Source organism: Emydura macquarii, unplaced genomic scaffold, assembly GCF_026122565.2.
Source record: "Emydura macquarii macquarii isolate MOO-44397 ecotype Brisbane River unplaced genomic scaffold, CSIRO-AGI_Emac_v2 contig_1253, whole genome shotgun sequence".
Classification (NCBI taxonomy): domain Eukaryota; kingdom Metazoa; phylum Chordata; order Testudines; family Chelidae; genus Emydura; species Emydura macquarii.
The window spans coordinates 69,806,064-69,827,081 of NW_027131390.1; the positions used below are offsets into that span (position 1 = coordinate 69,806,064).

The 21,018-nt window shown below is 37.0% G+C and overlaps 1 protein-coding gene across 2 annotated transcripts in view; it reads left to right on the forward strand.

Moving 5' to 3' along the window:
* Window positions 1-571: 571 nt before the first annotated feature.
* CWC22 (CWC22 spliceosome associated protein homolog) overlaps window positions 572-21,018 on the forward strand; it is a 54,043-nt gene continuing 33,596 nt past the window's right edge. Inside the window, exons 1-12 of one of the 2 annotated variants that reach the window (XM_067549091.1) lie at window positions 572-615; window positions 3,713-3,833; window positions 7,349-7,416; window positions 8,325-8,450; window positions 8,643-8,894; window positions 10,056-10,184; window positions 17,011-17,179; window positions 17,732-17,785; window positions 18,938-19,073; window positions 19,168-19,374; window positions 19,488-19,550; window positions 20,532-20,624. In XM_067549091.1, the coding sequence (XP_067405192.1) occupies window positions 3,807-3,833; window positions 7,349-7,416; window positions 8,325-8,450; window positions 8,643-8,894; window positions 10,056-10,184; window positions 17,011-17,179; window positions 17,732-17,785; window positions 18,938-19,073; window positions 19,168-19,374; window positions 19,488-19,550; window positions 20,532-20,624 (1,324 nt within the window). In that variant the 5' untranslated portion in view covers window positions 572-615; window positions 3,713-3,806. Of the gene's footprint in view, window positions 616-737; window positions 1,268-3,712; window positions 3,834-7,348; window positions 7,417-8,324; window positions 8,451-8,642; window positions 8,895-10,055; window positions 10,185-17,010; window positions 17,180-17,731; window positions 17,786-18,937; window positions 19,074-19,167; window positions 19,375-19,487; window positions 19,551-20,531; window positions 20,625-21,018 lie in introns of those variants that run through there. The other variant, XM_067549092.1, reaches the window with a different exon arrangement.

Here is a 21,018-nt window from a genome sequence, read left to right on the forward strand (position 1 = left end):
CCCCACACTCTGCTGATGCTGAGCCAGTACCCCAGGTCCCTTACAGCATTTCACTAGGTTCAAAGCTAATCAGCCTTCCAGAATAGTGAGCTCCATGGACTATGGGCCTGGGCTGGGGCCCAAGTCAGCTACAGCCCTTCTGGAACCGGGCCTCTCTGCGAGGGCGGTTGGTGCTGGTGCTGCCCGGGTGGCCGCGGAGTTAGACCTCAAGTGGCAAGCGGGCTCGGCGCTGCGCAGCAGGCGGCACGGAGACACCACGTCGTAGAGCTGCAGGTAGAGAGAAGACAAAGTGCTCGTGCGCGCGCAGCCGCATCCCAACTGTCCAAGCCGCACTGCACGCTGGGAACCGTCCTTTCGGCCCGTTTAGGCTGGGGGACGCCATGTTGCTGACGTAGGCGCCGAGCCCAGCCCGCCTGCTGAGGGTGGGGGAAGGGTTTTTTTTTTTTGTAATTCTTTTTCGCTCTTATTAACTCGGTTAAACATAAAAGAAACACCGTTACAGTTATGAACATCAACCACGCATTACCCCACTTCCTGCAGGGAAGTCCCGCCCCCGAGGCTCACCGGAAGTAAAGTCACTTCCGGCAAGATGGCGGCGGTGTCCGGGAGACTGAGGTAATAAATTGATCGCGGGGGAACCTTACTATCTCCCCCGTGCCTCTACCGCGGTTGCTTGCGGAGGCTGCTATGCCCTGCCGGGGCCTGGCTGCCATGCTCTGCTGAAGTCTGCCTTGGGTCTGAACGATCGAGGCGGACGTTAGCCTCCCCCCCTTCCCCCACTATTCCCGGTGTCCGCACAGACTCCGCGCGGTCTGCCCGCCTCGCTCCATCCTCAGCGGGTGCTGCCAGCGCAGGGGCCGCACGTTAATGCATTGGCTGCGAGCTCAGCCCCTCGCTAGTCTCTTTCTGCGCCCCCCTCCCCCCAATCCCCCGCTCCCGCCCAGCATCCGCCTTTACGGAATTGGCTCCTCGCTGTTTCACCGCTACTCGCGGCGCGGGAGTGTCCGCGGTGGGAACTGGCGAGTCTCGATCACTAAAAGCCTCTTCTGCGCTTACCAAGTGGATCGACCGAGCTGCCTCGCCCAGAGCTGTGAACGGTGTCGGGCCCTAACGCCCGCTGTAGGCACGGCGAGGTGGAGAGAAGGATTCTTCTATCAACCTGGCTGCCACCTGATCGAGAGAGGGATTAATGACTTCGAAGGAAAAACCCTTCACTCCCGTCGCGTAGCTGTAGTGCCACTGGTGTAGGCATGCCCTAAAAAGGCAGGTAAAGCTGCAGGAACAACAGAGGCCTTAGTTTGCTGGTTGTTCAGAGGCTTCACAAATCACTACATCAGTCTGCACTTGGAAGTTTGTCACAACCATAAAGGTTTAAAAACAATGAAAGTTTATGTGCTGCAGGAATTGGTGTAGGTCTCCTCAACATTCTTGCCAAAGAAAAGTGAATTTTTCAATCCCTGCCAAAGGACAGGGCCAGAACATAGTTTAGCACATGGTATGGCCCTTTTCATATGGCAATGCCCAACTGTTTTATCAAACCACTTTATTGTGTATATTGGGTCATAATTTTTGTAATGGATATTCATCTTTTCTTAAGTGCATTTTAGATGTGGCTAAGATTATTTTTTGTTTTAAAAAAGGTTCAATTTGGGAAAATTCTGGTTCCAATGTCTTAAATGCATCTCAAATGGGCAATTTTAAAGCCTTTTGAAATCAATGGGAAGATTCCCATTGATTTAAATGGGCTGTGGATTAAGCTCTTGATGAGATACATTATTGGAGGTCCTTTATTTTGTTTAGAATGCATTTCCTTTTCCAGAGTACTCAAAAAAAAAAAAAAAAAAAAACCCAACCAAACAAACAAAACAAAAACCTACCTAATTTCAAAGTGAGAGTTTACCCCCACAATCATTGCTCTCTCCCATAACAGCCAAGTTTCAGAACTTGATTTGTGTATTTGAAACACAACTATTTGTGCTTTCATTTCTAAAATTAGGGAAGCTAGCATTATATCTGACAAAATTATCTTAAATAAGATAAAAAGTATTACTCTGTCAAAACATAAAAATATACTTAACCTGTCTGAATTAAGTTATTTTCTGTGTTTTGTAAGTTACAGAAGTACTGCATTTCCTGTGTCTGTTTGTTCACTAATTCTTTTCTCCAGTTACTAATCCTATACACTTTATATAGAAGGGAAAGGTCATTAAATCAGGAGATTAGAAAAAACAAAAGGCAATGAGAGTGATTTTCTTTTAGGTTTAACATACAATTTTCACCTTAGATTTTTTTTAAAAAGGGTGCTGCTGTAATTTCTTTGTAGCCTGACAAATGTTATCTTGCAATTGAGATGTTAAAATACTGAGAAGAAAGGCAGTTGGAACAGTCTTCAGCCTTCTGTTGCTTTTCAGTATTGCCAACATGAATTTTATGTCAAGAAGTTAAACTTTCCTAAAGCGGTGAGCATCTGAGGGAATGTCTTATTGAAAAGTATATTCAGTACGATGAAAAGATTGCAGCCGGAAGCAGGCTTGGGCAAACAAAGTTCTTTTAACTTTGTCCACTTTTTGCAGTGAGCGATATCCAGTGCACAGAATGGAAACTACTGCTGCCTTTGGCAGTGGATTTGAGATCTTTTTGATCAATTCACCTTGATTGATTAGTCTAAAATTTAATTTTAAATTTTAATTGAATCTTGTCTTACAAAGATACACCTGATTTAAGTCTCAGAAAGTAAGGCCTTGTCTACACTAGAAAAATAAGTCAACATAAGATATGTTGACTTTCAGCCACCACTATAATTACAGTTGTGGCTGATGTCCACGCTGATCTCCTTGGGTTGGTGGAGTGCATCCTTAGCAGGAGTGCTTCCACTGACCTAAGGGGCAGTGTGGGAAGCTGAGAGACTCCCGGGCTCCCTGTAGACCTCCTCACCCTTCCTGCTCCCAGCCAGGAGCCGGTGCAGCTGTGCTGGGACTTCTCCCCTTCCTGTCCGTGCCAGGGCAGCTGCGTGGGGATTTCTCCCTTCCCTTGTTCCAGCCGAGAGCTGGGCTGCAACTGTGGCATCCTAGGTGATAGCTGTCCACATTCTGGTTCGCAGATGGGAGTTGGGCAGCAGCCACCGGCAGGCATCCCACCCAGTCCCGGCTCGGAGCCAGGAGCCGGGCTTGCAACAGCCCTCGGCTTGCCCACTCCTGGCTCGCAGCCAGGAGCCGGAAAGCAGCAGCCAGGGCTTCTTGCCCCGTTTCCAGTCATCACTCAGAGCCGGTGAAATAGATGAGAATGACAACCCCTCCACAGGACGCAGTATCTACATGACACTGCATCGCCTTAGCTATGCCGACAAAAACCCTACACATCTCATCGAGGTGGTTTTACTTTGTTGAAGAAAAAACAGGGCAGTTTTGTCGGCAGGAGGGGTGTGATTGCAGTGTGTACATTAGCACTGTTTTGTCTAAGTTTTTAAGTTCTGTTTTATGTAAGAAAATTTTGATATGTGTAATCCTTGGTTTTCTATTTTTAGCAGATTAAAACACAAATGTAAGTCAATGCTTTAGTTATGTGAAACAATAAGAGAAATTCAAGATAATTATTGGTGAGATGATTCCTAAAATTGCTTCTTGTAAAATTTCTCCAGAGATTGTTTTACCTTTAAAAACAAATCTAAATGTTGTTTCATCAATTATAGAATTGTCTTGTTTATCTTTTGTAGGTGAAACATTTTTTCATAAGAGATCGCAAATTTGAGTTGAATACATTCTCATTATTTCTGCAAGTTCCAAAGTTTAAGTGAGCTAGAGGGAAAAATGAAGAGTAGAGTGGCACAAATAAATGTAAGTATTGCAAAGCTTAATTTTTAGGGAGAAATACAACATTGTTTGGGGTGTGTTTTTGTGTGTGAGTTTAGTATGTAGGGGCATATTTTGTGAACAAAAATTCCCTTAACTTAAATAGGAGTTACAGTATATATTGGGGAGAAAATACATACCATAATTAAGAACAAGAAGTATTATTACTTAAACAGCAAATTGCAGCTATTACCCGTCATGTGCAAATATTCTTAGCAACAGATATCCCAGGTGTTCCTGGCAGCAAGATGAAAAGGGAATGAAGTGTGAAGAGAATTGGGTAAAAGATGGAAACAGATCAGTGGAATGTATGAATGAGTGGAGAAATATTGGAGGACTAGGGAGAGAAGAAAAGTTGGAACAATGGTGATGTTCAAATGGGAAGATATGGAGGGAAGTAGCAAGGAGTTCAAGAATGGAGGGGGGAAATGAGAGGCAAAGAACACTGAGCAAATTGATTCCATCTTTCTCTGGATTATTATGATTAATATGAGGTATTCATCTCATTATCATACCATACTTTTAATCTTGATTGTATTGGGATTCCTACAGTTCCGAAAACTTTATTTCTTATAGTGAAGGGTTCTGCCCTTCCAGAATCTGAACATTGTATGTTTCAGAAGGGACAAGTGCAGTACTGTTAGGAATAGAGCAGCAAGCAAAACTTCAGTTTGAAAACATAAACTTTCTTCTAGAGTATTGGCTTCATGATGCCACCACTATGCAGTTAAGTATTTTTTCATGTAATTTCATTCACACAGAATGTATATTAAAGCTTCCCTTTGGATAACAAAATAGAGAAACATTATGAATACAGTTGAGATCCAGCTAATGTTAAAAGGTTAAATATTGGAGAAATAATGTGATCTTTTTATTACTTTCCAGTTTCTAGGAGTGTTTCTTGTATGAGATGTTAATAATTAAGTAATTGGTGGATGGAATTTTTAGAAATTAAGTTATAGTATAGAAGTGCTCACTTCAGAGTTCTGGTCTGATCTTTTGGTCATCACATAGTCATAATTACAGAGAAATGCCTATTATGCTTAGGGACTATATCAAGACTATTTTTTCTCTTTTATTAATAATTTTACTTGTAATGAAAGGCGCTTGATTATTAGCCTGAAATCTGCAGGAGACTGAAGTCGTATACTTGTCTTCAGAATAAGCACAGCACAGGCATTGATAATGCAAGCACCTTTATGCAGTTCTGTTAATGTGTTTGAACCCTGGTCTGGAAGGATTTTAAGGCTCAGAGCAGGTGTTGTATGTTGGGGGATGGGGAAAGCTGAATAGTCTCTTCCATGCTCTTTCTGCTTGGGATGCAAAAGTCAGACACCACTCACAGTAGATCATGCAGCTGTTCAAAATACGATCATGATGCTCTGCTGAGCTTGGCTTTCCAAATGGCTCAGCTCCCTAAGTTAGATTACAAAGGGAAAAAGCGGTACTCACGGTAGACTGTTGATGTTCCTGCCTCTGCTTTCTTACCTGATTTGACCAGCAGTGAAATAGTTAACATTTTTAATCTTTAAACTATTTTTGGCATTAATACCTATTGAGATGCTTGGGACAGTTCATGTACTGTATCTCAAAGCTGTTGTTTCAGCCTTGCAAACTCCTGCAGACATTTAGCATTGATCATACTAAGGACTTGACTGCAGTGGGATTTTTTTCAGTGCAAAGCCCATTTTTGTGCTGTGTAGGTGCAACTAGCCAATTTTGCACCATTGCAGATTTTTCTGTAGAATGAAGTGGAGAGACATCTTTCAACCCTAAGGGCTAGAAATGTGCCTTTTTAAAATAAGTTGACATTCTGGAACACATGATGGCAGCTTAAAGATCCAAATTATTGTCTCACTGAGCCATGGTGAGTCAGCCTAATTGGGTGCTGGGGTGGGAGGATATTTCAGTCTTCATTTGTGTAAGTATTACTGTTTCTCCTAGAAGCCTCAATCAGGATTGGGATTCAGTTGTGCTAGATGCTGTTCAGAGTACAAATAGACCCTACACCATGTAATAAAAATATAATTTCCTTTGTTAAATATTTGAACGTCATTTGGTGTTGCTGTCCATCAGGAGGACCAATTATTAAGCAGAAGTCACTTGTATTCAACTAACTAGCCTTCTAAATTTATATTTCACTGGCTCCAAAATGATATAGAAACTAGTATGTCAACTTGTTAGTGGGCACACTGCTGTCCTAACAATTGAGATGAGTGTCAATATATATTGTGAAGCAAAAAGGATTTTCCCCAAGAATCGCAGTGCAAGATAATACTGAAGAGGTTTATTCACGGCACTGGGAAGACTGCCTTAAACAGCTTCAAATTTATGGTGTTAGGAAGATTACTTACATACGGTTTTTTATCACTTAAACAATCTATTCACATTTCTTCTATCTAGTAACTTGCAAATACAGACACTGTTCCACCCAAAAAGATAAAGACAAATGTACAGGACATATGTGCAAAGACACCCTAATTGCATCGAAGGATCTATGACTACATTTGTGTGTGTGTGTGTGGGGGGGGGTGGGTCCTGAGTGGAGAAGGAGGATATTTTGCAGATAGAAGGGTACATGTCAGAGGGGGGTGTAAAGAAAGTGCTGTTCTCATTGTGAAGCAGAATCACTGAGTGAGCATCTGGCCTTCCAAGTTATCAGGTATTTACATTTGCCTTTGTGCTTGGGGCTCTGGTATGCCTGCCTGTTAGCTGCTGTGGAAAACTGCTTCAGGCCTAACAATATCATATATGAGTGTTGGTGACAGAATACCAGTCCAGGAATATTGTAAACCGATCTCGGTGTAGCATTTCTGCATCACTGTGCTATGTACACCACTTCATAGTCTGTTTGGCCAGATAGTACCAGTTTGTGGTTCTGGTGAATCAGGAATAATATTTTACAGAGGGAGGAGATACAGTGAAAGTGTAGAACTCAACAGAAATGGTTGAGCCTGGCATAACCAGGCTAATTGTGAAAGAGCTTGGTAAGCTGTAGGAACCTATTTATAATTTCTTTTGTGGATAATCTATTATAAATGTACTTCTGATTATTCTGTGTGGCTCAGGTTCATTTAATACTTCTAAACTGTTTATAAACTTTTCAGTGAAGTCCTTGTTACTTGACATAGATTTGTGTAGCGACTACAATTTTAACCTTTTAATAATTACATTTATAGGATTGTTTAAATGATAAATGTATAATTTAGAAAACTTAAAAAGGGTACAGTGTAATTTGGACAGATATGATAAATGAGAACTGCACAGTTCAAGGAGAATGCAGCAACTGAGGAGAGAAAGATAGGAGGACGTTTTGGAAAACAATGGGTACTGCAGGAGACTGTTCAAAGTATAGGTGGAGGTGTGACAGTAGGTGTAAAATTTCAGAGTGGGAGAAGGACATAGAATAATTCTTGATATAAGAAGATATATACGCTTAGTAAATATACTGTTATATAAAATGTATTATGGTAAAAATAATTTAATACTTTGTTTTAAAGTATGGCTCCAGTTATGAAAGAAAAGAAAGCCACAGCTCTCACCGAAGGAGTTCCTCTCCAGAAGATAGGTAAACAATTATTCATTTTAATTGCCTTTAATATTAGTTAAAATTGTGTGTAATCTTCATCCAGAGTAAATTAGATTAATACAACAAAACACATTTTTGTTCCATATTTTTTAACATAAGTGAACATGGAAAATACAGTTAGATGTAACAAAATATCACTATGGATGGAAATTGGGAGAGCAGTAATTGAATATATTTTTAATTAAACATTTTTAAACTCTTCAATGTTCATTTTGAATACTTGAGATCCGGAAATTGGATTCCAGTTTATTGCATAGCTCCATTGCTGTTAACCACAGTAGTCACTTTATAGCAAGGTTAGGGATGTCAGCAGGAGACTCAAAAATGCCATTTTTTGGTGCCATCTACCATATGAAAGGCATGAAATGAATTATTTCATGGTAACTTTCTTTAAATTTTCGCTTCACTTACAGTGAAACGTTCTGTGGTACTAAAACAAAAATGTTTCTTTTTATGCCAGTACATATGGTATATTTAGCTCTGCAAAAGTAAACACAGGTGACAGAAATATAGTGAATGGGATACATTCAGTGGTCTGTCTTGTGACTTGCATAGTGTTGAGGACACTCAATATTTAACTTCATTGCTATTAATTATTTAACTCTGAATGCTGAATTTTCTTTTATAATGTTTTCTTAAAAGGTCATACCCCATTAGATTAATTTTTGTTTATCACCAGGACTATATGCTTTATAAAGCATGCATTTTTCTGTCAATATGTTAATCAGGAGGCTCAGTTCTTTGGTACAAAAGTGGGGCCTACAGGTTAAATGTTGGTATGTGTGCAACAACCCATGACTGAAAAACAAACAAACCAACCCCAGAGAGTGCAATTCTTATAAACTGGAAGTTTAATACAACTGTACTAAAAATATATTTGTGTTTAGGGAGGGGAGTAGATATCCAGAGCGTGAGAGGTCTTGGTCCCCTAGAGACAGAGGTTACTCTGATCACAGCAAGTATGATCAAGAATATTCAGGAAAGGGACGTGATGACAAAACTGTGGAAGCCAGGTGAGTATTAAGTATTTTGAAAAGGAAAAACAGTGTTCATGCTGCTTAATATAGTTTTCAGCAATTAGTATTTTCGTTAAAAATAAAACCATTATACTAGCCTTGGTCTGAATTCTTGACAATATGTTCAGCCTTCATCTCCATAATACAGGAATTCTTTAACATATTTACTTTGCAACTTTTGTCTGATAGGAGGTGGGAGAGAGAGATGCATCAAGAAAAAGGGGGGGAGAAGGAATCTGATCGAAGGAAACAGAAAAAATTCCCTTCACCTGATAGAAAAAGTCCAGAAAGATCAGTACCTCAGAGCTCACTTGCTCGCGATGAACCCGCTTCAAAGAAGAGAAAAGAAGAGCTGGATCCAATCCTCACCCGCACAGGTGGAGCATACATTCCTCCAGCAAAGCTCAGGATGATGCAGGAACAAATTACTGATAAAAATAGGTAAGTCAAAGTGAACAAATTTCATAATTGACAGGATTTACTGGCATGGTAGAATTCTATAAAACAGAAGTGTAAAATTTTTCATTGACTGATCAGACATGAAAGTTGTTCAGAACCTGTGAAATGCAGAAACAGCAATGCAACGTGCTGTAATTTTTGGGGTTGTGATGTAGCTTTGAAATGAAAATAGTAAAAAGTAGTATCTAACTATGCAGCATAAATGTATGGAATGTTTATATTTTATCCTGTAAAATAGCTTTGACATATTTTCTTATTTAATAAAAATATATCAACATATTTTGAGAAAGTTGACATTTATGGACACAATATACATACACATCAAAAAGGGGTAGGGATGCATATAGTTTCTAATTTTGTTTTTTTTTTAAAGTGGTTTCTCTTTATTTGTAAGTACTTACAGTACTACTGCAATTTCTTTTTGTAGTCACTGAGAATGAGGAATGAATTTGTATATACACTCACTAAATGTTAATCATACATATTCATGAATAAGAAATGTGATTACATGTAAAAGGATATGAGTCTTTATAATACATTTGAGATTTTTCTTTGTTACTAAGTAGTTTTGACAGAAACTGTAAATATGTCAAAATCAAATGCCTTTTTCCTAAACAAAACTAGTGCTTTACCACAATTCCCTAGGAAGTCATTCAAAAATCTATTATTGAATATTGCAAGTTTGCTTACTATTACTATACACTATAACTATTATTACTATATTCTGGCAATTTTTTGAAATATAATATCTTAGTATAATACTGTTCAACATTCCTGTATGTTGTTGTTTTGTTCTGGTTCATTTTCTGTACTTGTTATTGGCAGAGAGATTTGTGGGATAAACAGTTTTCTCTTTTCTTACTTCTCCATAGAAAACCATACTTCAGCATTAGCTTTACAGTTTTTATTGGATTTGCAGAGAAAGAGAGAGAATTTTTATAAATCAGATTGGATTACTGGTAATGAGTTACTGTCAGTATAATCATAAAACCAAAATTGGAAAAGGTGGCAAAGTATATTGTGAACACTGCACGTTGTGACTATTATTGACTACAAATTAATTTCACATTTTTGGTATATTAAAGTGCATTTATGGTGTTCCTAAATTATACCTGTATTAATAATGTAATATTTTCATAATAGCTTAGCATATCAAAGGATGAGTTGGGAAGCCCTGAAGAAGTCAATCAATGGTCTTGTCAATAAGGTGAACGTTTCTAATATAGAAAATATCATCCATGAACTTCTTCAAGAAAATATTGTCAGAGGAAGGTAAGTGTCAAATGATTGTTGTTTCATAAATAAATCTGCAGTTTTTCTATTTATAATATGTAAAAAAAACACTAACACTAAGACTAAGTAAGAATAGTCAGGATTTTAAATAGCTCTGAAACTCTTTAGTGCTATACAATAGAAGAACCTGCATGGAAAATAAGAATGGTTTGTTTGCAGAGAAAACATGTTTGCTGTTGGTAAGTTGGAGAAAACGGAGTAAAGGGTTACCCACTCTTTGCCTAAGTGATTTGCAATTTAGGGATTTTTTTATCTCTGATTACATCTGGATTCACAGTGGAGAAAAGTACTTTTTTTTTTTTTTTTTTTTTAAATCAGCATCTAGTGGTGTGATCACTGCTGTCTGAGATGTATGTGCTGTGTCATAACTATCTTTGTCTTTGTAACTTGTGGACTGGACTACTGCAATATGTTCCTAGGCCATTTAGAAACTATATCTGATACATAATACATAGCTAGTATTGCTTGTGGTGCTGTTGGTAGCGTATTGTACCAGTTCTTGAAAGACCAGATTTGTTCCTAGTTTTCGGGTTCAATGTGTTGATCCATGAAGCTATTCAGAGTTTGGATTTTGATTATGAGAAAGTGTATATGATATATATATCACTCACTCACTCACTCACTCAAATAGTATTCCTGCACCTGAGATAATCTAGAGTATTTTTGCTAACACTCCTCCCCTCCCCCCCCCCAATTTAAATGAAGGAGGGAGGGGCCTTTAACTTCTCCCCTTGATCTGCCAACACCAAATTCTGTTGACTTTTTCCAGGCACCTTGCGACATCTATCTCTTTTTTCTGTTTTTTGCCTGCTAATGGTCATATATTTATATTTGTATAGAGGTTTTAAATAGCTATTAAAGTTTATTTTATTCAGTAGGTTATTTGTATTTTGTACAGCATCCAAAGTCTTTCATGGTTAAATGGTTTTAAAAACCGAAAGGTTAGTTTGTAGGTAGTACCTTAGGTGACCCTTTACACCTCACTTAATATATTATCTGCTTTTCTTGTTTTAAAGAACAGTTGGATATAATATAACAAGGCAAAACAACACTGAATAGTTGGGAGCAGGTATATATTTACAGAATCAAAAGAAGCAAGTGCATATTTTGTAGGAGGATGACTGACATAAGAATGATGGAATTCTTGTTCAGTGGCTTTTTAGAGGAGTCTAGGAAAAAATTGAAGATTAAAAGGGGATTTAGTCCAAAACTAAAAATGTTGCTGCAGACACAAAACCTGGTGGTAGTACATCCTGTTGAGAAGAAATATTCAGCATTATCACTTTCCCAACTTTGATTAATTCTACCAAGCAGAACAAGAAAATCTACATTAATATTGTGACACTTGTGATGACACACACTGCAGCAGTAATATTAGCTGAGGCAGGGAAGGCAGTCATCTGGGGATCTGAGTTTTACATTGTTCAATAATAGTTGTCTTGCTGTTATTAGAGAAATTTAGGGAATAGGATGGGAGAACTTATTGAGTAGAAATGATTTCAATCTGAAACATTTGAATACATCTTCAAATTCATTTCTCATCCTTGATCACTAGGCATTTCCCATGCATCTGAAAGACTGCAGCCTAAATGTAGCAGACCTAATGGGAAAGAATTCCTTAGTCTACACCCACTTGACTGAGATTCCCTAGCAACATAGGCTCCAGATGCTTTCCCTTCACTGCTTCTGCTTAGAAGTTAATGGTGGTTTCATGTCTTCAGGACAGCAGGCTTGGACTTTCCAGTAAAACAAGGTTTAGTAAAAGTAGTGTGCGTGTCATATGACAACAAAATATCTAGCATGTATGACATCTGTATTTTGCAAAAGTTAATTTAGATAAGGTGCTGATTTTGGGTTGGTTACAGTGCAGGAAGCAAAAAATCTTACATTTGTAGAAAACACATTCTATTTGTTAATAGTACTTATATGGCGTCCATTGCCTTTGTACCTGAGTGCCTCACAGTTTTTAATGCATTTATCCTTACAATGAACTTGGGAGGTATAGGGAAGTACCGTTATTCCCACAGACACAGAAAGGCTAAGTGACTTGGCCAAGGCCACACAGGAAGTCTGTGGCAGAGCAGGGATTTGAATGCAAGTCTTCGAAGTTCAAGGCTAGTGCCCTAATCACTGGACCGTCTTTCCTCTGTGTTCTACTTTTCTTTTTCTCTCTGACCTGTTGGTAGGGCAAAATATCTCTGACCTAGCAGCTGGTGTTAGATGACTCATGTCTTTATTTTTTTCCCTTCAGGCCCTTCAGGTTACTTTGATCCTCCCCTCTGTCAGCTCCACAACTGAATACCTGCAGTGAAAACATATGATAGTGTCTTATGAAATGTCCCTGGTGTTTTCTACTCTGGATTGTATTTGATACTTCGTACAAATAGTTTTGATTCCTGTTTCTAATGTAATTTCTACAACTTGTAAAGTTATTTTTAATGTGTAACATCATTTTTCTCCTCATCCACCTCCACATTTTATTTCCAAACAACCATTAATTCATGACAGATTAGATACACAAGATTATAGAAATAATTGCAAACCTATTGTGTTTTGTCTAGAAAAATAAGTCCTCAAAAACATTCAGAGAAAAGGAAAAAATGATGTTCATCTCAGTCGGATAGTATTAATCTCATATAATAGTTCTTGCAGATCGGTATAAACATTAGATATTAAACTACAATCAGTGGTCTTAAAATTAATAAAGATATATTGATATCAGAACAAGTTAATCCAGACAAATACAGATGTCCTCTTTGTTTTTAATGTGAGAAGTAAAAAAGCCTTTTGGTCCTCTCCTAAAATTGATAGGAAACAGAAGCAGAACAACCAAGAGCAACATGTTCTGCCTTGAGCAAAGGCAATTATTGTACATCTAGACCAAGTAATTTTAGAAATACCTGGAAATATATATTTTGTTATTGCTCTGGGCAGACTGTAACACCTGCTATCTGTCAAGAGATGACATAAATGTTACAGTTATGGTACTGTTGGGGTATGTCTACACCTGGATAAAAAACCTGCAGCTGGGCTGGGTCAGCTGCTTTGGGCTCATGGGGCTGAAAATGTGCTGTATGGCTCTGGAACCCTGCAAGGGTGGAGTGCTCCAGCCTGAGTCCAAATGTCTAAAAAGTAGTTTTAACACCACAAGCCCAAGTCAGGTGACCTGTGTCATGCTGCGGGACTTTTATCCTCATCTAGATGTATCCATAGATTCAAGTACTGAAACTTAATTAGGTATGCTGTTTTTTTTTTTAAATCTGATATCTGAAGGGGAACAAAACTGTTGCAAAGAATCTAAAAATAAGAAATAACCATCTAGCTCTCAGGCATCACTTCTAGCAGGAGGTAACAGTGACATCTTTGACAGCCTATTGTAGAACATTTTTTACTGTATCTCTTTCCTATCTGTGAATTTTGTCAGAAAAACTGTATTTCTTTCATATAGGCAGTAATTATTTTAAATGGGTTTAGATAACTGTTACTAGAATAGGTGTCCAGTCTCTGGGAGTTCTTTATGTGCTTGTTATAAAGCTTTTTTTAGCTAGTTTTATTAAATTATATTAAAAAATTTTAGATATAAAAACAGCACCATTTGGCTTTATCCCATTAATAAAATTGTAACTCATACATTGTTCCTTTAAAAAAAAAAAAAAAAAAAAAAAATCACGTTTAGAAGCGAATGCAAAATTGGAAAGACAGTTTTTTTATTCAGCCGTTAACTGTCATGACTGTATGTTATCTTTGTTTCTATTTGAGATGGTCCCAGTAGACGCATAAGACTAATCTTTAAGCCAAGAGGACTGTTGCACACTCACTGAAAGGCACCATTTTCCTTTCCTTTCCAGGTAGAGCTGATTGAAAATTATCCAAATGAACTTTTTTTTCCACTGGAAAATGTCAATTCACCAAAATTAAAATGTTATTCGGGCGGGGGTGAAGGGGGAATATGCTGATTTTAACAAAAAATTTATTGAAAAATATCTGAAATGACCCAGTCTGAGCTCAGTTGACTGGAGAGGAGTTCCATATGGGTTCATAGATCAGATTTCAAAATCCAGGTCTTGGAGAGCAGAACAGTTTTGTGTTCCATTTGTAATAAGGTAATATAGGCAAAGGAATTTTTTGTTATTTTTAGGTTCCATGTCCCATACACTACAGAGAATAAGTAATAATATTAATAACATTAATAACAGTTCTTCTGTTTCTGTTGCACTTTTGCTAACCAAGAGAATAGAATGCACAATCTTCTGCCACTCCATTAATTTTCTGGAACTAGAACTGTGTGGGAACCAGAATTTCAGTTTCATGCAAAATTCTTCAGTTTATTTGTTTTCATTCTGAATTGGAACAAAAACATTATTTTTGAGACTTCCTGCAAAATGAAATTTGTGAAAAAAATCCTGTTTTTTGGGTTCTGTCAAAATGTTTCATTTTGATTTCAACTTTAAATTTATATTATAATTATAAAATAAATTTCCAAACAAAGTCATTTTGAAACTAAATATGTAAATGTTCCGTTCCAATAAGGTCATTTCAGATATTTTTCAATGCATTTTTTGTTAAAATCAGCATATTCCTCCTCTACCCCCCCACCTCCACCCCAAATCACATTTTAATTTTGGTGAATTGACATTTTCCAGTGGAAAAAAGTTCATTCGGATAATTTTCAGTCAGCTCTACCTGGAAAGGAAAGAAAAATGGGGTACACTGAGCCCAGTTTTATATAATTATTTAAATGTGATATCTTCACTCTACACAAATTATAATCTGCCAGTTATATTTTAATTTTATCAGATGCCTGAATCTTTAGGGATTTATGATTAGATGAATTCACAGGATAAAAGTTGCTCTCTCTCTAATATCCTGGGACCAACATGGCTACAACAACTCTACAAATTTAGGATAAAAATTGACATGCAGAATTCTGGCCTGGAAATAAATGTTTAGGGTCTGATGTTGCGTTCTTTGGACATACACAGATTCTATTGTACTTGCTGTATGTCCTATGAGACAAATTAGCTCTTTTAGTACAGTCCAGCATATATGAATAGTGATACATTTTATGTAACCTGTTCAGATGAGTAGCATGTACTAGTAATATTGTGCTGCATTTGGCAAATATGTTTGCTTGATGTGCCTGTAATATCATAGTGATGCCATAATTTAGTGAAGTTGTCAGGAATGGAGTGCCTTAATCTTTTAGATTATGTCAAAACCTTAATTTAACCATTTATTTATTTGTGTGAAGTTGGAGTTCCTGAAAATAAGGAACTAATAGCATTGGGTCGTTGCAGGCATTTTGTTAGCTTCCTCATAGCTTTGCCAGTGCACTTAAATCCTGACATGCAACAGTACCTCAATTAATGTTCATAGCATTACAATTTGAAGACTATTCTGATTTTGCTGAACATCCTATTTTCTTTTAGTCTTGCACTAGTGTTTTTGGTTGGTTGGTTTTTTGTTTTTGTTTTTTTTTTTTGGTTGGTTGGTGGGTGGGTTGGTGACTTTGCATGGAAACAAGATTTCTGTTCCTGAGAAGTTCATTTGTTTTGGGGTGTACTCATTATAAAAAAATCATATTTCTGGTTTTATCACAGTTAGCTTCAGTGGAGATGATTATTCTGTCACAAACAAATTATTTATTCGTTTGACGAGTTAGGAGCAAGGCCAGATGAACTCTTAAGCCGTAAAGATGTTGTTTTCACACACTTCCTACTTACCGTAATTAAAAAACAGGGTAGCAACAGAGCTACTTTTATAAGATGTCAGTGGCTTATTAAATATCGATCATTTTAAAACGTGGTTATGAAAAAAATATATGGTAAAATAGAAAGTAACAATTAAATGATTCTCATCCGATTTTAAGTAACATTTTCTGCTCTCATATTTTAATTCCATTATATAAGGCTTTCAGATCATGTTAGCTAGAGTCTGTATTTGTTTGGGGGTAATTTTTTTGTACTTTCTTTAACAATGGATTCCCCCACATGCGCACACACTTTCCCAGACCATCTCCATGGACCCAGGCTTATAACAGAACTTCTTCTGCAAGTTTAATCTTTCACTTTTTAATAGAAACGTTAAAGTGAGTTTCTTGGCTTTGATTTACTTTTTCTAAAATAAGTTGGAAAAGTAAAAGCAGAGCCTTTTCTTAATGAATTGGCTTTATTCCCAGAGTGTCATCAAGAGGGGCTTTCAAAAAGATTTCACCTTTAATCTTGATTTCATCATTTTTTAAAAAAAGACCAATTGAAAGTGTAGCTCACACCTGATCTTTAGAAAAAAGTTAGTTTTTAGTAGACGATAGAGATAACATTGAAATAAGTAGTTTGGCTAGGAATTTTAAATAGATTTAGTCTTCAATTGAGTGGGCTCGATATACAGTAATCATTTCTTATTTATATTTACTCTTGCCCCTTTTTAAAGTGGCCTACCTGCACGTGAATTTGTAATTTAGGACTATGTTAAGAGGAAGATAAAGGTGCAGAAAGAAAGAGCTTCATTTTTTTCAAAGACAAAACTATTCTAGTTGTCAGATCATACAATTAATCACTGATTTTAAAATCATTAAAAATCTTATTTATGTAAGTTCTAATCCTGTTAGTAATATTAATGCGATTAAGAATCAGTACTCCAAACATAGTCCTGCATAGTAGTTTAGTATGAAAATAACCACTATTTGGAACTTTCTTTAACTATTTGGAACAGAGAATGTGCAGCTATTATACAGTACATGGTGAATTAAACCATTTAATATTTTCATGATTGGCACTTAAACTTGTGTGTGTACTCTTACTTACAGGGGGTTGCTGTCTAGATCAATTTTGCAAGCGCAGAGTGCCTCTCCAATCTTTACCCATGTTTATGCAGCACTTGTAGCAATTATCAATTCAAAGTTTCCAAATATTGGAGAACTGATTCTCAAGAGACTAATTCTAAATTTTCGGAAAGGATATCGCAGAAATGATAAGGTATGTAGGAAAAGCTTATGTAAGAACTTAAGCAGTACTACACTGTAACCAGTTGTCCCACTAGTGTGCTATCCTGTCACTGAGTGGTCCGTAATGTCACCGAGTGGTCAATAATGCATGTTTCAAAGGAAGGTGTGTAACTGCCCAGAATCTGTCATAATGCACTATATTCTATGTAGTGGTAGTATATCATGGCAGTTTTTTTTAATTAAACCAACCACATCTTATGCACTGCAGTTTGAAGATTGAAAATCTTTTTAACTTCAGTTAATTCAGCAACAATGGCTTTTATTCTAAAGTGTACAATCCTTTTCATAATCTTAAAATAAATGCTCCTGCAGCAGAGAGTTAATAGATTCATAGACAGCAAGGTTAGAAGGGATCATTGTAATCATCTAGTCTGACCTCCTGTATAGCACAAGCCATAGAACTTACTGGTTAAATTTAATTGTGATGTATTAAATGTACAATTTGCAGTGTCTGATTTTTAGTTGAGAGCTCTTTCCATATGTGAAGAAACTGAAGTATAATTGTTTTTTATTCATTTTGCAGCAACTTTGTCTGACAGCGTCAAAGTTTGTTGCACATTTAATCAATCAGAATGTGGTAAGTTATTTTTATTTGATATGATTTTAAACCTTATGATTGTACTGTGGTTTATACTTATAGCAATGTTTTACAGTAAAACACTTTTATTATCTTTTGATAAAGAAGCCTTTCTTTGAAAAGGGAACTAAGATCACAAACAAGTAACAATATTTGCTTTCGGAGAGAAAGGGTCTCTTAGGGTCTAGCTCTGCACTTAAGACTACGTGAGCAGATCCTGGTGCCCACACAGAGACACAGTGGAGCTCCGTACAGGTAAAAGATTGTTCATCCAAATACAGTTGCAGGGTCATTGCCTAAAATAGTCAACACCTAAATGACGTAGGGCTTTATAGATGAAAATCAACCTCCTAAATTATACCTAAAAACAAATTGGTGTCCAGCTTTGTACCACTTCTGTTCCATGTCAGAAATAGGGGGAGGCCTTTCAGATTCTACCGTGTACAACAGAAAAAGAGTCAACATGGCTGGAGCAAATTTAGTAACATTTCAATATTGTGAGAGAGAAGAAATTAATCTGACATATTCTACTTGGTTGACTGTAGGTCTGATCCTTCAAACTCAGATTGCTTCAGTATCTTATGGAACTGAGGCAGAATTGTACATATGACACATTTTTGTCTCTTACTGTTTTAGTTGACATGCTGTAGGTGCCATTGTATTCACTTTCCTGACCCAGTTATGTTTGGGTTGTCACAATCCAACAGTTTTCTTTTCCTCCACTCTAAATAAGTTTTAGCAGTAAATGTAAGGGAGAGGAGTATGAAAGGAAGATGATAAACTTTATTTCTCTAAATGATGTTTGGTGTTAGTGTTCCTTCAAAATGCATTCCCTTCCCTTCATGATGGCAAAGATTTTCCTGCATTCCTTGACTGACTGAGCACACTCATATTTGAGTAGTACAGTGGTGTCCAGTACAAAGAAGGTGCAAATATAAGAATCAGAACCCTAATCTGAAATATTGACTTTTTTTAGCTTATGTGGAAGTGGCAATATAACTGCCCCCATTGAAACAAGATGTAGCAGTCGCAAAAAACATAGGTCTTGGTCAACTAGTATTTTATGACAATAGTGAAATAAATATGGACTGTAATTTAGAAAGTCGGAGGTTCTTGTTTTTATAAAACCCCTTACTATTTTTCTCCCTGAAGGCTCATGAGGTTTTATGTTTGGAAATGCTCACTTTGCTTCTTGAAAGACCAACAGATGACAGTATTGAAGTAGCAATTGGATTTCTAAAGGAATGTGGACTCAAATTAACAGAAGTGTCTCCTAGAGGTATTAATGGTGGGTATAGTTAGCTCGTATATTTATCTTTAAATTTGTAGTCTTTTTATCTGATCACTTCATATTAGAATTAGTTTTTCTCTTTAATCCAAAGCAATCTTTGACCGTCTTCGCCATGTTCTTCATGAGTCTAAAATTGACATGCGCGTTCAGTACATGATAGAAGTTATGTTTGCTGTACGTAAAGATGGATTCAAGGATCACCCAATCATTCCAGAGGGTCTAGATTTAGTAGAAGAGGAGGATCAGTTTACTCATATGCTACCTTTAGAAGATGATTATAATCCAGAAGATGTTCTTAGTAAGTGAGAAGTAAAAATTTAATTTTACATTTTCATTCTGTATGAAAACAATTTTTAAAAACATGCAATAATTTTGTTCTTAGTTTAAATAAGGTTTTCTTTCATTTTAAAGATGTTTTCAAGATGGATCCTAATTTCATGGAAAATGAAGAGAAGTACAAAACTCTTAAGAAGGGTATGTAAACCAGGTTAATTTAAACACTCGTGGGGTATATAACTATGAAGTATATAACAGAAGATAGTGTTTTGTATAGGGTAGTGGCAGAAAAATTTGCCAACAATATAATTATTGTTGAGGTAAAAGTTGATTTTAATTCTAGCTGAATTTTTCTTAGTTAAATAACGTTGTAAACTGCACATATGTACAAAGTAAGATACAGACCACTTTTTTGTTACAATGCATCATAGATATTGTCAGTTAGTTGCATTCTGGGTATAGTTATGCAATTTTTAATCTGCTCTTTGTGTCCCAAAAATCTGTATAGTAATAGTTTTATACGTGTCTCATAATGATTTTTCCACTCTGTTCTTTGGCAACACTTCGGTTTTTCCCAAAAAACAATCCTGCTTTCAGTGTGAAATCTATTATTTTAAAAGTAATATTGGTTGTAAAGTAAACTTGTGGAGATTCCCACTCTTGGAGAGAAAAATCTTCTTATCTCCCAAGAACACTGAGTACATGGTTTTTACTTCTGATCCTTTGTCACAATGATTATTCCTCTGACCTGGAGTTGAGTTTCAACACAGAGCCTTCCATTACTTGTCAATGCCAAACCAATCTGTGAAAGGAATTTTTAAAGTAGGTTTTTGGAATAGTACCAACCACTTTCCCTCTTCGCTATTTTTTTCATTATTTTATGCCTGAATTGAGTTGGGCTGGGCTTCCCCATTTTTCTTGGGAATCTTTTTATTTGTCTATCTGCCATATATTGTAATACACCTGTTACTAGGCCCCCTGGAGTTCCATTTCTCTAAGTCCTGTGTCAGGGTAACTTTCCTTCTGTTGAAGCTCGGTTGCAGCATGTCTTCATGTTACAGCTCTGTGAGGTTCTTCCTCCCTTAGGACGAGACATACTCCCAGGTGTTTGGGGCCACGTCTCTGTGTCATTAGGCATACAGTCCACCCCACTTATTTATTTTGGAATTTTGCTTCTAGAAATTCTTGATGAAGGTGGTAGTGACTCAGAAACAGATCAAGATGCTGGAAGCAGTGAAGAGGATGAAGAAGAGGATGAGGAGGACGAAGAAGGTAGGAATGTGATTATAGGCATTTACTATTGTTTTTTTATGGTAGATCAAGAAGAGAAAAGATCAGAACATAAGTTGCTATATGCTATCTGAAGGAATGACAGTTGTGATATAAAGGGATGCAGTCAACTTAAAAATCACATTTCTATTTTAAAATTTTCTTCTTACTGTTACAAGTAACCCCTAAAATTACTAAAGATTAAATATTCTTATTTTTCTTTTTTCAATGTTTACTTTGTCTTGGAAGCACTTTGTGCACAGTGAGTTTCACTTTTGTTGATGGTGCATGTCCTCAACTGGCTCGGCAAAAGGATGTTACCAAGTATAGCAGCAGCAAGGCTAAAACAGAAGAGATAGGAGGAAGTGGACCGAGGCACATAGAGAGAGAAATGGGA